The following is a 17,555-nucleotide window of genomic DNA, read 5'->3' on the forward strand; positions in this document are numbered from 1 at the left end:
TGTTGATTGGGTTGTTTGTTCTCTTATTGTCTAATTTTTTGAGTTCTTTGTATACTCTGGATATTAGGGCTCTATCTGAAGTGTGAGGAGTAAAGATTTGTTCCCAGGGTGTAGGCTCCCTATTTACCTCTCTTATTGTTTCTTTTGCTGAGAAAAAACTTTTTAGTTTGAGTAAGTCCCATTTGTTGATTCTAGTTATTAACTTTTGTGCTATGGGTGTCCTATTGAGGAATTTGGAGCCCGACCCCACAGTATGTAGATCGTAGCCAACTTTTTCTTCTATCAGACGGCGTGTCTCTGATTTGATATCAAGCTCCTTGATCCATTTTGAATTAACTTTTGTGCATGGCGAGAGAAAGGGATTCAGTTTCATTTTGTTGCATATGGATTTCCAGTTTTCCCAGCACCATTTGTTGAAGATGCTATCCTTCCTCCATTGCATGCTTTTAGCCCCTTTATCAAATATAAGATAGTTGTAGTTTTGTGGATTGGTTTCTGTGTCCTCTATTCTGTACCATTGGTCCACCCGCCTGTTTTGGTACCAGTACCATGCTGTTTTTGTTACTATTGCTCTGTAGTATAGTTTGAAGTCTGGTATCGCTATACCGCCTGATTCACACTTCCTGCTTAGCATTGTTTTTGCTATTCTGGGTCTTTTATTTTTCCATATGAATTTCATGATTGCTTTCTCTATTTCTACAAGAAATGCCGTTGGGATTTTGATTGGCATTGCATTAAACCTATAGAGAACTTTTGGTAATATCGCCATTTTGATGATGTTAGTTCTGCCTATCCATGAACAGGGTATATTTTTCCATCTTCTAAGATCTTCTTCTATTTCTCTCTTTAGGGTTCAGTAGTTTTCATTGTATAATTCTTTCACCTCTTTTGTTAGGTTGATTCCCAAGTATTTTATTTTTTTTGAAGATATTGTGAATGGAGTGGTTGTCCTCATTTCCATTTCAGAGGGTTTGTCGCTGATATACAGGAATGCCTTTGATTTATGGGTGTTGATTTTATAGCCTGCCACTTTGCTGAATTCATTTATTAGCTCTAATAGTTTCTTTGTAGAGCCTTTTGGGTCTGCTAGGTATAGACCTCTAATGGATTATTTTTTTTTTCTTTTGGTATTAGGGATTGAACTCAGGAGCACTTGACCACTGAGCCACATCCCCAGCCCTATTTTGAATTTTATTTAGAGACAGGGTCTCCTTGAATTGCTTGTGCCTCACCATTGCTGAGGGTGGATTTGAACTCTGGATTCTCCTGTCTCAGTCCCCCAAGTGCTGGGGTAACAGGCATTGCCACCACACCTGGTGTCAAAAGGTTCTTTATAAAAATGAGGGGAAGGGAAGAAGAAGATTGAATCAATTTGGAGTGACTCTTGATGAAAGGGTGTTGTCCTTAAGAAATTTTCTTGGAATCCAATTTAATTTCTCTTCAGATCTCATGGAGTTACTTTCATCCATGCAGGGAGCATGGTTACTTGGGCCACTGTGTCTGATTCCATCTCTGAAACCAGAACCTTCCCTCTCTGGTCTGGCTAGGAATAGGCTTAAGTAGTTTGCCAGAGTGTCTCTCTCTCTCTCTCTCTCTCTCTCCCCCCCCCAGGCTCCCATTCATTAATCTTTTCTCATTATTTTGCATTCTACAATTGTACGGAGTTATTTCTCATTTTGGGTGTTTGCAAACTGTGTATGTATGTCCACATGCAAGCATTCCCAATATACAAACACAACACTTGGGTGAATTGTGAAATGCAATGAAAAATTTCCTCAATCTCTTTAATTTTTTAAAATTTGTGATTCCTAACTAATGCATTAAGTGCTTGGAGGGCATTTTTCATAAATCATTGTGGTACAAATACAGTAAGATGTTTTCAATCTGTCATATAAATAATCTAGGACTATAGGAAAAAGTTTCCCTAGTATGTAGACCCTGAGAGAGAGCCCAAACACCAGTCTGACCTTCTCACCCTACAGATAAGAATGTTAGGATTCAGGAAATATAGGAAACTTCTCCAAAGTCTCTACTTCAGATGTTTACCAACAAATTCTACAGAAAATATAAACAAAATTTAAGGTATCTACATGGATTTCAAATCAAATTGTATTATTTAGAACACCAGCCTTTTCAGTGCTCTTCCTTTCTAAAAAAACAGACCCACACACCCACCCTGGACATCTAGCTATGGCATTTTAATTCCTATCACAGTAGGACATCTTGTTGTGGACCGTCCACAGGGACAATAGAATTCACAAAGGACAAGTTTCAGTAAAACACGGATCCAATAAATAGGGATTACATCACATTTCTTCAAAGGCAGGCTTTCTCACTCTCCCTATTGGTGAAATTAAAGAGAGAAGTTAAAGTGAAAATGAAAACCAAAGGTGGAGTTAAGAAATCACTTGGTGACTAAAATCTGCCCATGCACAAACCTGGAGGAACCAAGCTTTTCATCTTTAACATTTCCCAAGTGATAAGCACATTCCATCAACGGAGGTATTTACCCCAGAGACAGCTTACATGAGGCAATTCCACCACCACTCAAGAGCTCTGAAGGAGGCAACTGTTTTCAGCCTTGGCTTTAGACCCAGTTCTGTAATTGTCTACTGTGTGAATGGCAGCCCAAGATTTCATGATGAGTGTTTGGTCAATGGTAATGGATGATCTTTGGGAACAAGAAATAAACCTACTTGTAAAAATAGCAAAAGATAAGTTTACAGAATTTCATGAATGGATTTGGGTCCTTAAAAGATAACATTGCAACATCATCTATTGCTTTCAAAAGCATTGCAAACATACATATACGTTCATTCATGAGTACTACTATGCATACTGTAGAAATGAAGTTCTTACTTTCCCAGATAGGCCATGTTTCTTGAAGAGAGTAAATCATTAAAATTAATCATTTATTCAATCTCATTATAAAGTATAATTTTTTTCAGAAAATCTGAGTACCCAGAGGTAAATTACAGAGATGTCTACAAAGTGAAGCAAATTTTCTAATTAAATGACTGATATGTTTAAAAGAATTCATTTGAACTTTAAAAAATACAAACAAAAATACTTGCCAGCAAGCATAGTCTTCGTTTCTTAGATTTTATTGCAAGGGCTTGGCAGCAAATAGCCCCAACCAAAACCCAGAAGAACCATCTATAAATCCAAGGTTAACTTGACGACTCTTTTAAAAAAGTACCATTGTCCAGAGTGTGTCTTCAGTCTAATAAAGCCTCCCCTGGTCTCCCCACCTATTGGATTTCATAATCTAATCATTTCACCTCTGAACATTCCTGTGCTCATGCAGGAATTTGGGGGGACAACTCATATCGAAACTATAACAGTGAACAACTTAGTTTACAGTCCCTGAATATTCAGTATTCCATTCACCTGACATATATTTGAGTATGTATAATTTATTCATTGAATCAACAAATATTTATTAAATTCATTGCATCTGCCCAGTGTGTGCCAGTTACCATATGAGACACTGGGCACATAGTGATTAGTAAAACAGGTGATGTACAGTGCTGTGGAGTTCAGAGTCTTGGGAGAAAAGATAGGAAGTAAACCCAGTGGGAGGCTACGAAGTGCAATGAAGACAGGCTCAGAATCGCATTAACAGACAACAAGGGGCATGTGGTGGGGTTTTCCTTTCCCCTGGACAGTCAGAAGGAAGTGCTGGGACCTGAAGACATGGAGAGCTAAAATGTGACACAAGGCTGCCTCTAGAGCCACAGGTGTACTAGGCAGAGGGGACAGAGGCAGTATGCTGCAAAAGCCCGAAGAAGAAAAATGTTTCTATGTTCTCCTGGCTAGGAGGAGGTGATGTGGCAGGAACACAAAGTAGCTGGAGATTCATGGAGTGCAGGGTGACCAGCCATCTCAGTTACCTCAGGACTGAGGGCATTCCCAGGGCACTGAGCCTAGGACCCTTCTGGAGAACTGGAGACTGGGTCACCTTAGGTTCAGTGAGTTAGAAGATAACTTACTTTGAAGCCACCTGCATGTTTTTTGTCTCCTGTGCTGAAGCTAATAATGTTATTATGTTGACAGCAGATTATTAGAGAAACAAACCACCTAGATGTTTGAACTAATCAAATGGGGAAAAGGAAAAAGGTGCCAGGAATACCTTCGAGAGGATTAAAATTCTTTGAAAATATTGAGTGGCAGAAATCAAGAAAATGGGAAAATAAATTGGTGGTGATAGCTTAATCATTACCTAAGAGAAAGCAGAGAAAGTGATATGGATAAATTTTGACTTGGAAACTCTGATCTTGTTGTCTAAATAACTACAAGTGTGTGTGTGTGTGTGTGTGTGTGTGTGTGTATGTGTGTGTGACAGAGGAAGAGGTTGGGAGGAGAGAGAGAAGAGGAGGGAAAAGAGGAGGAGGAAGAGGAGGAGGAGGAGGAGAGAGGGGAGAGTTCATGCATGTCTAAAGAACAAATGATTTCTTCTTCCCTTCCTTCTTCTCCGCCTCTCACTCTCTTTCCCTTGTAACCTCTTCCTTCCTTTATAATCAGTGCTACTAAGAAAAGGAACTGACGTGATACTGGAATTTTTTGTTGTTATTCTTTGTTTTATGCTTTTCAAAATATGTCCATGCTATATTTTTGAATCTTGACAATGATTATATCAAGTAGGTATTGTCCTTGACATCAAATAAGGCCATGAAAATTAAAGTGATTTGGTAGACATTACACATTAACTCAGCAGAAGGACCCAGGCTAGAGTTCAGGACTTCTAACTGCTAGAGTTAGAAGAGTTCATCAAAATCTCACCCTAGCTCAATGACAAGATGCTGTGAAAATGCAAGTGTCAAGGAAGGAAGTGTGACTGGCAGCAGTTCTAGGAATTGCTCCTGCTCTCTTCAGAGAATAGCCTTCCCCAGAGCAAAGTCATGGTGGGCTCCCAAGGATCACATGATTTCCCCTGTGTCTCATCTGCTGGTGTCAGGTCATCTTCCTAGTGACTGGTGCAAACCAGGCCCTCCATCAGACTGACATTTCAACTGCCACCTGTGCACACTGTAAGGTATGATATTTCTCATACCTCTGAAAACATCTAGATAAAATAAATTTCTCCCATTTTGAATTTTACTTCTGATGGGCCAATCATTTTTCTCACAGTGTAAGAATAAAAGCAAGAAAGAGGAGGTCTCCAAAAGAAGGGATAAGGAAACCCAATATATAGGCTTAAGTAGTAACCAAACAATGATTGTACTAGTAAAACTGCTCTTTACAATATCTGTGCTCTATGATAGACCTATCTCATTCAAAGGAAAATAAAAAAAAATTATTTCAGTTTGAAGGCATCTTGTTTTCTCAAAATTATATTTATTTAAATGAAAACAGCATAATGTGCTGATAACATGCATACCTAATGAAATGGTTACTACAGTCAAAATATACATCTCACATCTCAAATTAAAACCGCATCTCACCTTTGCATGTGGCCAGTGCACCTAGCATCCACTATTTTAGCAAAAATTTGGAATATACTAAAATATTATTAATTATTCTTTGTGTTACACACTGGATATTTAGAACAATGTATCCTACATATCTACAACTTTTTAAAAGATAAAAATTTGAAGCTTTTCTCCTCTGTCCTTCTGATATTATTGAGGGTGTGGCATGCTGTCCAATACAGAACCAACTCATCCACATGCATATGGGTTGAATGTTATTTCACCCAAAAAGTTGTTTTGGGATTGTTTGATAAAATAAGCCAAACAGTTAGCTAGCTATCAAATCAGTAGGATCATGGTCCCAGAGGATGTGGTTCCCTTGAGGTCAGAGAGAATGAATGTAACCATCAGATCTAGCAATCTCATCTTCTGACTACCCATGTGGTGAGGTCCTAGCAGTCCCCAGCTGATGACCAACTTGAAGCCTGCAGCACGGTAGCATGGTGGATGGAGTCCTTTCCCCCAGAACTCCTCATTGGTTGTCATACGGCATTCAGATGCTGTAATACAATGAACTCTACTTCCTGGAAAGGTTACCATGCCACCATGACATCACAGAATGACCCGACAATTCCGTCTCCTGATGTATCAAGCTAAGCTACAAGAGGAAAATGGGGAAGAATTTGGGAAAACGACCTGCACATCTGAGGTCCAGGCAGCGTTTATCCTCTCCTCCTTTGTGACCTTCTTCAGTGGACTCATCATTTTATTCCTGTGCAGATTACTCTGGAGAATCATAAAAAAAGGGGGAAACTTCCAGGGAACCGGATTTGTCTTGGTCAGTTTCCTTATCTGGGACCCCTCTGTAGGAAGATTAGTGATAGGTTTGGCATGTGTTTGTGTTGAACAAACAATTTAGGCTTCCCTCAAATTTTCAGGCTAATCTTAGGGAGATAGGTCCCCAGGCCACCATTCCAAAGCTTGTAGGCACAGGGCCCAGTTTTCACTCACTCACCATGGGGGGAAACAATGTCTTCTGTTTCTGATGATGAATGTCAGTTCTGGAAACTGAGGTCACTATTCTGACAAAAAAAAAATGTCCATGACTATAATGTTATAAGGTATAATGTCTATACCTCTACTTATAATCTTAAAAAGACAATTGTTTTAGGTACCACAGGGCACAGGAAGGCAAAAAGGAACAAGATATCAATGTCACCCTCACTTTAGTAAATCATCCACGCTTATGTGCTCACATGAGTTTGCTGTCTCTCATGTACGATGCCAACACAGTGCACCTACACCAGCCACAAACACATAAACAGTTTTTATACCCAAGTCAGCTTTGCAAGTGTTGGTGTTGTGGAATAACAGCTGGCAAATTATGATGATGAGAAAAAAGGACACCTTAATAAGGTGAGGCATTGCTTAAGAGTTTGAAATAAAGCTCTCAATGCTGCCTCATGACTGTTCTATGACTCAAAGGCAAAGTGTTTTACCGTGCCCTGTGTAGTTTTCTTTCCAGTTTGTCTCTCAAATTTTGTTTTGTTCTCCCAACAGTTTATAGTAATTTTCATATAATAGAATACATATTACCTGTGCTTCATAATTAATATAGAAAATTTGTTTAAAACATTTAACATGAAAGAGCAATATAAAATAATATAATGTACAATTATGCAGTAAATTTTTAAGTTTATGGGTAATATACAATTTAGGTTTCTATAAAATGTAACCAATGTTGAAATTTATAAATTTTATAGCTGAGTTCACTCTAGTAATAATTATTTCTACATTAAAGAATTTAAGCAGTGGCACAAAAATATGGGAAAGAATTCTGAGATACTGACTTAGGTGTAAATAGACATGGCGAATCTGCCTCCAGATATCTATTTTTTGAAAACTATGCAACAGAATTTGTAGAATTTTGAAATCTCCTGAGTCCTGTGTTTCTTCTTCTCCTTTACATTCATTTTTATGTAATTGTAAAAACATGAACGTATTTGTCAGTTCATATTTATTATATTTTTTATCTCCAACTTTGGGTATAATTCAGACCAGATATATCTTTTAATTTCAATTATTAAACAAGTGTTACAAAATGTTAAGAAGCTGGGTGTAAGTAGCCAGAATACTATAGGTTCTGCTTTTCAAATTTAAGGACAATGTTTGAGAAAGTTTGAGTCTCTTCTCAATAATTTGTTATATTTAAATAAGCCTAAGGAAAAGTTGGCCAAATGCAAAAATGTCACAAATCTTGTTACTCTGAAAAGATCTTTTAAAAATTATTTGGAGAGTTATAATTGTCCCATTCTCAATGATTTACTACCTCCATAAGTATGATTCAATTATATCTTGGAGCCAAATTTTTTCCACAGATGGTAGCTCCAGTTTTAAGATGAAATTCAAATGAGTATTCCATATTAATGCCATATTAAGTATTTTTGATAAAATCTATTCTCAGACAACATCTCAGGAATGCACATGCTGAGTCACATGTATTTAAGGACAAAACCATTGATCAGGATGTCAACTCCATCAGACTCTTTTAATGAGGCTTCCCTACATACCATTCAGAAAATATAAGTATAAAAACTGAATGATCTTGAAACCCTGGTTCCAGGTAAAATGAGCTTTTCAGAAAATCCAAAGGACTCGGTCAGCTTGCGGCTGCCCTTATTATTCAGCATCCCTCTCTCTGACTGTTCTAGACTCTGTTAACAGGTATGGACACTTGCTCTTGGGCAAATTATTTCATTCTTCTATAACCTGGTTTCTTTAGCAATGCAAAATTGACTTAATCATACCTACTCTACCACATCCTATTACGATAACGTTTCAAATACAATAAGTAGGGGTGTTCTGCAGATGTAAGGAAAGATGATGAATTGGGGAGAATATGATACCAGGTAAGAAAGCAAAGGCAACAAAACATTTTTGCAACTCTCCACCCTCCTTGTTGTTTAAAAACAAAATCAGATATTTGAGAAATCACTTAAATATCGCTGTACATCCTTTATAAATTTTTCTTTCATCCGTGTATTTTGTTGGAAATATGTAAAAACACTCATTCCCGGAGCAGAAAGCAGCTTGCTGCTCCCAGTTCTGAACATGACAGCCATGTCAGTTTGGAGGGTCTGGGGCTCAGAATAGGCAAGAAAGGCACGCATAAAGACTGCAGAATTCAGAACGAACAAAGCTGTGCAGAAAATCAGAGACAAACCCAGTAAGATACCTTCTATGAGATACTGGATAAGCATCTTTGATGTTCCCTGGGTTGGGCAAGGTAGAGTGATCTCTGGCTCATACCATGATAAGAGCCTTCATCAACAGAAATAAGGCAGATAGCATTCTCTGAGTTGCATCTCACCCTGTTGATTTCTTTGTTTATAGGATTTCCTCTCATCGGGTAGCTTTCACAGCAGTACTTTAAGAAGGCTTTATTTTTATGGAGTATTCCGTGATCGTATAGAAATGTTGCTTTCAGCACAGACCTTTGTGGGGCAAGTGCTGGTAAGTATGTTCTCAGTGTTAACTTGCTAATGGACTTAAGCCACAGATATGATTAAGGCTCAGTATGTGTAATTTTTTCACCCAACTAAGCATCTACTATTCCAGTGGTTTTATCTACCTCCCCACCCCCACCTCCCTGTGTCTGCCACTTTCTATCCATTCTTGTGCTTTACTTATCTTTGTACTGAATATAATACTGGGCATTAGGTTTTATAGTATTGCTAGATGTTTACAAGAAGGAAAGCTATAAATTAGGGCAAAGGTTGTATGGATTTTATTCTCTTTATTAGTAGTAGATGGATGAATATTTTTTCAAAATTGACATTTGGTGAATTAATCTAGCCTAAAATGTACACCTACTTTCCCCTTCTTTGATTCCAACAGACCTCTTTCTCTTTTCTTCATTACACAAACTAGCTGTTTTTGCCTCTCCATGGTTTCCACTGCTTTACTTCTTATTGTAATTTCAGTAACTTGAACATATTACAACTTAGTTTAGGCATTGTATCCTCAGGGAATCATACCTTATCCCCACATCAGTCTAAAAGCCCCTCCTCTAGCCTCTGTTAAATCCACTGGACACTGTTATTAAAATTATCTAGACACATGCCTTTCTCCCCTAGTGCACTGTGAACACCCTGAGAAAAGACTGTGTCATGAAAATATGTGTTTCCCATGGTCTGAGAATAGCAGATGCCCTATCAACAAACATTGCAGTGATCATGATTTCAACAGTACAGTTTGTTCTAAAGCAATAACAAGGAAATTCCTTCTATGATCTGGGATGTGCTGCCATCAGATGGTGATATAGTGGAAGTAGGTTCACATGATCTAAAGATCATACTTTGTTCTTTATAATTAGCAAAAACATGGCACTTTTCTAGTTGGTGTTGCTAATTCAGGTATAATCAACTGCTAAAGTTTGCTTGGAAGTATATAAGTAAAAGTGCTTTCATGAAAGCTGCATGAAATGGTGAATCATCCGGGAGTGTGCCTCCCTTTCTTCTGTCTTCTAAAGTTTCAGTTTCTTTTTCTGAAATCCCTGTGGGTATGACCTGTTGCGGAGGATTTTGCAATTCTCTTTGATTATATCAAGGATTTCTTGGTTACGGTCTCTTCAACTGTTCAAGTCGTATTTGACTATGTGAGTATATATAATACTGGGAAGAACACATTAAAGGGCACTAGAGGGAAGCAGAAGAAATCTTATAACACCCACCATAGGAGCATTGCATATGGGGGCAGGTGAGAAAGAACTTATCATTGATTGTGCACCAGTAGAAATTCCTGTAATGATGGGGAAAATGTCCTTTCAACCTGTAACATCTAATGATGATCTAGTTGGAACACCAGAAGACATGGAATAAATGTTAGATTAGAATAAATACTCTATCTCAAAAGGCATAATTGAGTTTATTAGAGGTTCCAAGTCAATGTTTAGGAAAGAATGAGAAGAGAATGAAATGGATTTTAGATTCTCTTCCTTCCTTCTATTTGTCTTTTCTCTGTTTTCATAGAAATTCCCTTACTTCTTTAAACAAATAGTCAACCACATGCTAAGTCGGTACTCTAGACATGATAAAAACTGTGAGCAAGAGACTTGAACTTAATTCTGGTGGTGGTAGAGGTGATAAATACATACCTAAATCAATAAATTCAGATGCTAACCCATAGTATTATGAATGATGAGTTTGCAAGTTGTGCTTGTTAAGGAGATAGATCACATTAGATAGAGTGATAAGAGAAGAAGTCTTTGAAAAGGCAAAATTTGAGCTGAAACATGAAGAACTAGTAGGCTAATGCAATTGAAGGGTGGAGGGAACAGGGTTGCAGATAAAGGAAACAAACTTGTGGAAGTAAAGAGCTCAGGTGACCACAAGTACCAAAAGAAGTTTCATAGTCTTAGAGACCATGGAAGGTGGGAGACTGTGAGGTCTGAAAAGAGACTGGAGAATAGTTCAAGGGCTTGTGCTTCACAGGAAGGAGACAAAGCTCTCAAAAGGAACCATTGTATACTAATGTAAGGGAAGCCATCTAGGATCTTATAGCATGAATGGGTTGACTTGATCTGATCATGTTTTTAAATTAAAGAGGCACTAAAGGTTGAAAACAAAGAAATCATGGAAGGTATACTGGCAAATGACAATAGAAATTAGTAGAAAATTTTTGATATCATGTAAGTTAAATTCACAGCAAAAAAAAAGCATGCCAAGTAACATGTATTCATTTTCCAGAACTCACTCACATAACAAAGTACCACCAACAATGGCTTAAAACAACAACAATGTATTGTCTCATAGTTCTGCTGGCTAGAAGTCCCAGATCAAGGCATTGACAGTGTTGTTTGCCTGTGAAGCTCAAGGGAGAATGTTCCATGCTTTTCTCCATGCCTGTATTCTGTCTTCTGGAAATTTGCTGGAAATCTTAAGACTCTTTAGCATGAAAACACATTACCTTTCCCTCTGCCTTTATGTTCACATGGTGTTGTCCCTGTGTGTGTATGTATGTGCATGTGTGTGTGTGTGTTTGTGTGTCTGTCTGTCTACTTACCTGTGTCCAAACTTTCCCCTTGTATGAGATCACAAGTCACGTTGGATTAGAACCCATGGTGTGACCCCATTTAACTTGAGTGCATCTGCAAAAACCCTAATTCCAAACAAAATCATATTCTGAGGTCCTGGAACTAGAACCTCAACCTATCTTTTTGGGGAGGAACATAGCTCAGCATGTAATCCTTGTAAAGACCAACATATGACATTATGTATATTATTATACCAAGAATATAACTTCAAAATAATTCATAAGTAAAATTACAAAGATGAAAAGTGTAATATAAAAAAATCACATTGGTAGTATTAGATTTTAGTTCACTTATTTCATATTAGAACATACTAAATCAAATAATAATCATTATAAATATAAAGACTAAAGTAGCTTAATTAATGACAGTTTATTGAAATGATTAATATCCATGCTCTGAAAAGAAAGATTACTTTAACAAATGTTTGTTTCATTTGTAGACTTTTGGCATATGTAACAATGACAACTATAAACCTTAAAAAGTAGAAGCAGGGACTGGGATTGTGGCTCAGTGGCAGAGTTCTTGCCTTGCACATGTGAGGCACTGGGTTCAATCTTCAGCACCACATAAAAATAAATACATAAAATAAAGGTATTGGGTTCATCTATCACTAAATAACATATTTTTTAAAAAAGTATAAGCAGACAATATCACTGTACACCATGCAATTAAATATATCCAAAGAAAAGTAAGATATCAAAGACCTAACAGTTAAGCCTGTTTAAATGACTTTTGAAAAATTACAGAGTTTTTAGAGAGTAAAGGCAAGGAAACTATTAGATATCCCTTGCCCCTGTAGTATAAATTGGAAGTTGTTCTGAGTTAAATTCATAACATGTAAAAGTTATTTTGCTAAATATAAAATAATTAAAAGAAATGAATTAAGCATTAAACTAAAAAAATTAATGAAAAGAGATTAAACTCAAGAAGAATAAATTAAAAATATAGAAATTAATAAGCTATAAAACAGCTGACATTACAAGTGAACAAAATTTAGAAAATCATTAGTATAATCAGGGAAAAAATTACAAATACTTGATTAAGACATTAAAGTGAGAAAATAAATACAAATAACAAGGAAATTAAAAGACACACACACACACACACACATGCAATTAAGTTTCAAAACTGGATGATTCCCCATAACAATGTAAATTCTCAAAACTGTCCATAAAGAAAAGAAACTTAGACCAAATATTTTTTTAAAAAGTAAAGTTGTCAAAGACCTCTAATTATCACCATTATGCACCTCTCCTCTCCCTCCTGTAGGAAACTGATGGCTTCAAGGTATAGCCCAACAAATTTTCTGAGTGGATATCTCTAATACTAATTAAACAATTCCTGAACAAAGAAATGAAAATAAAGTGCCCAGTTTTCTTTTTCAATGAAGAAGGCACAGTGTTTCTATCAAAACCACCAAAAATAGCAAATAAAAAAATCTACAGACAAATCCCCTTAATACTTTAAGAGAGGACACATGGGTTACTACCCAAGGAAGAAGAACAAAAGGAAGGAGGCGGAGGGGAAGTGGTGGTGAAAGAAGAAAGGAAAAATTGAACAAGAAGGAGACATCCGACAAATGAAAAGAAAATAAAATGAAAATTCTCTTCCAAACAGATGTCTTCTTGAGACCTTTTAGAAGACAACAGGACAAGACATCAATTAGCTGTATAGGATCTATGGGCTTGAAGTTATGGTGCATCACAAAGCATATTTTTATAACCATGACTTGTGGAAGAAATTTTCTTCTGAATTTAATTCTATATATGGCCCTGTTCTCCTATTCTTAGACAATTATTATCTTCCTTTTTTTTTTTTTTGGTTGTCATTAATTGTGTATATGACTATGCTTCTCTTTCATTTTTGGCTAGAAAATTTAGAATCAAAATTATGTCATTATGTCTTATTTTTGGCAAGTATATCCATTTTTATCGTAATTCTCGCATCATTTAGTGCCTCTATGCTGTTTCTCTGTCTCCTCTGAATCCTATTTTTTCAGGTAATCTGGGATTCTGTGTCTTTGTATTCTGCCTTAAATCCTTTATGCAGATGCATAATCTTTTCTGTGAATGTGTAATCCTCTCAGTAGATGAATAGGCCTGAACAGCAGCCACAACTCCAGTTGTTAACCCTAACACACAGGATAACTAGCACCAATGGAGCAGCACAACTCATTCAGAAATGAGAATAGTTCAAAAATGATGCTGGAAACTGGGTCAAATAAAGATTTATTTTGCCATTTTTTACTGATTTTCCTTCTACAGAGAAAAACAAACAAGCAAACAAACAAACATGAAACATGGAAAAAGATCAGTTTCTTGCTACGTTCTTCACGGCCACTGTGTGTTTTAAAATAAAATAAGCCTGTCCACCAACTTGAGACGAGTTGTCTCTTTACCTATATTTTTTGTAGATTTCTATTCATTATTCTATAGTCTGAATAGATACTACCAAGCATCAAGGATTTATTTTGGTGAATGGCATAATATTGTACTCTAGTTTAGACATCTTTGTCATATATGTAAAGAAAAGACTGATAGGAAATGTTCCACCATGCTTACACTAACTTGGTGAAGTAAAATTTTTATGAACTGATTTTGTGGATAGCTGCACTGTTGTATTTATATGCATATAATACCATATTCAACAAGTACAAAACATACATTATAAGAGCTTTCTCATCCCAAACCAAGAAGCAACCACTGCTTTGAATTTCTTCACATCTGAAAATGCTCAGTAACATTTTCTTTAGGGGTGTAGTCCACTTAAGACAACTCAACTCCTCCCTTAAGTTATATTTATAAAACTATAAACGTCCAAGTAATAAAATATTCTACTCCTTGAGGCAAACCTTGTAGAGAGTAAGTCTAGTTGTGCCAGTGAAGATTAAATCAGATCTGAATTCAGGCTAGTTCATGGATACTGTATCTTTAAACAAGGATACATATTTCCCCGAGGAAGGGGAAGGAAGACAGGTAATCAGCAGATGTAGGTGGGTGTGGGCAGGTGCAGGTATTCTCCAACTTTCTTAGTTGTTATTTCCTAAAATCCATCTATATGAATAACCCTCATGCCAGTTCTTTTTTCCCAAACCCTTTTAATAGTGCATTTTATAAAAGAGAGCTATCGACATTACCTCCTTTTGATAAGTGGAAATTATAACATTGAGATGAAAATGTTATCGATAGAATTTCATGAAGAAGTTAGTTAATATATGAGGATGAGTTAACATAAATATAATATTTATATGAATTCATAAGTGTGAAAATATACAACTAGTGTATATAGGTAATAATTATTATTGATATTTACATCATCAAGCTATTTCATTGTTGACATCTATAAATATAAAAAGACTAATATTGATGCTGAACCCTGTCTCATTCTAGAAATAAGTAATATTCCTCTGTGCATATATTAATTTTTAAAAATCCATCTTGTGGTTGGATCTTCTATAAAATTTTATCAGTTTTTAATAACACCTTTATTGCTTTGATCAACTCTCTTAATAACAATTGTAACAAAAAATCAATCCAGAAGAAATTTATGAAATAATATTTAAACACAGATATCAGGAAATTTTGATTTTCTTTTATTTTCTTAGGCTGCCTAGAGATTTCAAACATGTGCCTGCATTTCTGCATTGGATTATTATTTGTTGGAGATGTTAAACAGTAATTATGAAATCAACATGATATTGTATATTATAACCACAATGATCATAAATTTGGAATTTCTTTGGTTCTCCTGATGCAATTATTAATGGAATCTCATTTTCAACAACCTACAGTTTTGCACAATAAATTATACAGCTATATTAGTATTAAATAAAGTTTTGATTTTTAACTCCACAGGACATTTTCCAAGGAAAAGGAAACAATAAACATAAAGTGTCTTTGAAGGGCTCCTCAACTGCGCAGTAGATTATACTCCACCTTTAGTTAGAAAGATACAGGACAGCACTACACACATTTAGTGACCAGCCCCACCATCCTAGTGTAGTCTCCTCCCTGGGAGACAACCATTCCAGATGACCAAATTTTCCCAGATTCTTGAGTTTTGTTTGATTTATTAGAATATTTCCTCAGAGTATTTCTTTGACTGTAGACTTTGACCAAAAAAAAAAATAATAAGTTGCTACTTTTATTAGTGCCTGGTTCATCTTTAAAGTTGTGTTAATTTAATTTTGATTTCTTCTTTGATTCATGATCAGTTTAGAGGAACATTGTAGTATGTCTTCATTTTCCACAAGAGGGGCTTTTATTGGAAGTAGGGTGGTTATTCTTTCTACTTTGGTAGAAATTTATGGTCCAGAGATGACATTACTTGTATGATTTCCACTTTGTGGAATTTATAAGAAATTCTTTTTTTAAATTTTTTATTTATATGTTACAGCAGAATGCATTATAATTCTAATTACACTTATAGAGCACAATTTTTCATATCTCTGGTTGTATACACAGTATATTCACACCAATTCATATCTTGTACTTTGAATAATAATTATCATCACATTCCACCATCAGTAATAACCCCATGCCCCCTCCCCTCCCTTCCAACCCCTCTGCCCTATCTAGAGTTTGTCTATTCCTCCCATGCTCCCGTTCTCTATCTCACTATGAATCAGCCTCCTTATATCAAAGAAAACATTTGACATTTGGTTTTTTGGGGATTGTCTAACTTCACTTAACATTATCTTCTCTAACTCCATCCATTTACCTGCAAATGCCATGATTTTATTCTCTTTTATTGCTGAGTAAAATTCCATTGTGTATATATGCCACATTTTGTTATCCATTCATCTATTGAAGGGTATCTAGGTTGGTTCTAGAGTTTAGCTATTGTGAATTGTGCTGCTATAAATATTGATATGGCTGTGTCCCTGTAGTATGCTGTTTTTAAGTCCTTTGGGTATAGACCGAGGAGAGGGAGAGCTGGGTCAATTTATGGGATCATTCCCAATTATTCAAGAAATCTCCAGAATGCTTTCCATATTGGCTGCACCAATTTGCAGTTCCACCAGCAGTGTATGAGTGTACCTTTTTCCCCACATCCTCGCCAACACTTGTTGTTATTTGTCTTCATAATAGCTGCAATTCTGACTGGAGTAAGATGGTATCTTAGAGTAGTTTTGATTTGCATTTCTCTAATTGCTAATGATGATGAACACTTTTTCATGTATTTGTTAATTGATTGTACATCATCTTCTGAGAAGTGTCTCTTCAGGTCCGTGGCCCATTTATTGATTGGGTTATTTTTTTTTTTGGTGTTTAGCTTTTTGAGTTCTTTATATGCCCTAATTATTAGTGCTCTATCGGATGTGTGAGGGGTAAAGATTTGCTCCCAACATGTAGGCTCTCTATTCACCTCACAGATCTTTTTAGTTTGAGTCCATCCTATGTATTGATTCTTGATTTTAATTCTTGTGCCAAAGGAGTCTTATTAAGGAAGTTTGGGCCTAATCCCACATGATGGAGAATAGGGCCTACTTTTTCTTCTGTTAGATGCAGGGTCTCTGGTTGTATTCCTAAGTACTTGATTGATTTTGAGTTGAGTTTTGTGCATGATGAAAGCTAGGGGTTTAATTTCATTTTGTTTCATATAGATTTCCAGTTTTCCCAGCAACATTTGTTGAAGAGGCTATCTTTTCTCCAATGCATGTTTTTGGCAACTTTGTCTAATATAAGATAATTGTAATTTTGTCAGTTAGTCTATGTGTCCTCTATTCTGTACCATTGGTCTACCAAGGTGCCAATACCATGCTGTTTTTTTTTACTATTGCTCTGTAGTATAGTTTAAAGTCTGGTATAGTGATGCCACCTGCTTCACTCTTTCTGTTAAGGATTGTTTTAGCTATTCTGGGTCTCTTATTTTTCCAGACGAATTTCATAATTGCTTTATCTATTTCTATAAAGAATGTCATTGGGATTTTGATTGGAATTGCATTAAATCTGTATAGTGCTTTTGGTAGTATGGTCATTTTGATAATATTAATTCTTCCTATCCAAGAGGAAGGTAGATCTTTCCATCTTCTAATGTCTTCTTTGATT

At 36.1% G+C, this 17,555-nt stretch overlaps 1 protein-coding gene across 1 annotated transcript in view; it reads left to right on the forward strand.

The window, feature by feature from the left end:
* The first annotated feature begins 6,054 nt into the window (after positions 1-6,054).
* Kcnu1 (potassium calcium-activated channel subfamily U member 1) overlaps positions 6,055-17,555 on the forward strand; it is a 167,427-nt gene continuing 155,926 nt past the window's right edge. Inside the window, exons 1-2 of the mRNA XM_048792764.1 lie at positions 6,055-6,249; positions 8,805-8,924. Of these exons, the coding sequence (XP_048648721.1) occupies positions 6,055-6,249; positions 8,805-8,924 (315 nt within the window). The remainder of the gene's footprint in view (positions 6,250-8,804; positions 8,925-17,555) is intronic.

Source organism: Marmota marmota, unplaced genomic scaffold (genome assembly GCF_001458135.2).
Source record: "Marmota marmota marmota unplaced genomic scaffold, marMar, whole genome shotgun sequence".
Classification (NCBI taxonomy): domain Eukaryota; kingdom Metazoa; phylum Chordata; class Mammalia; order Rodentia; family Sciuridae; genus Marmota; species Marmota marmota.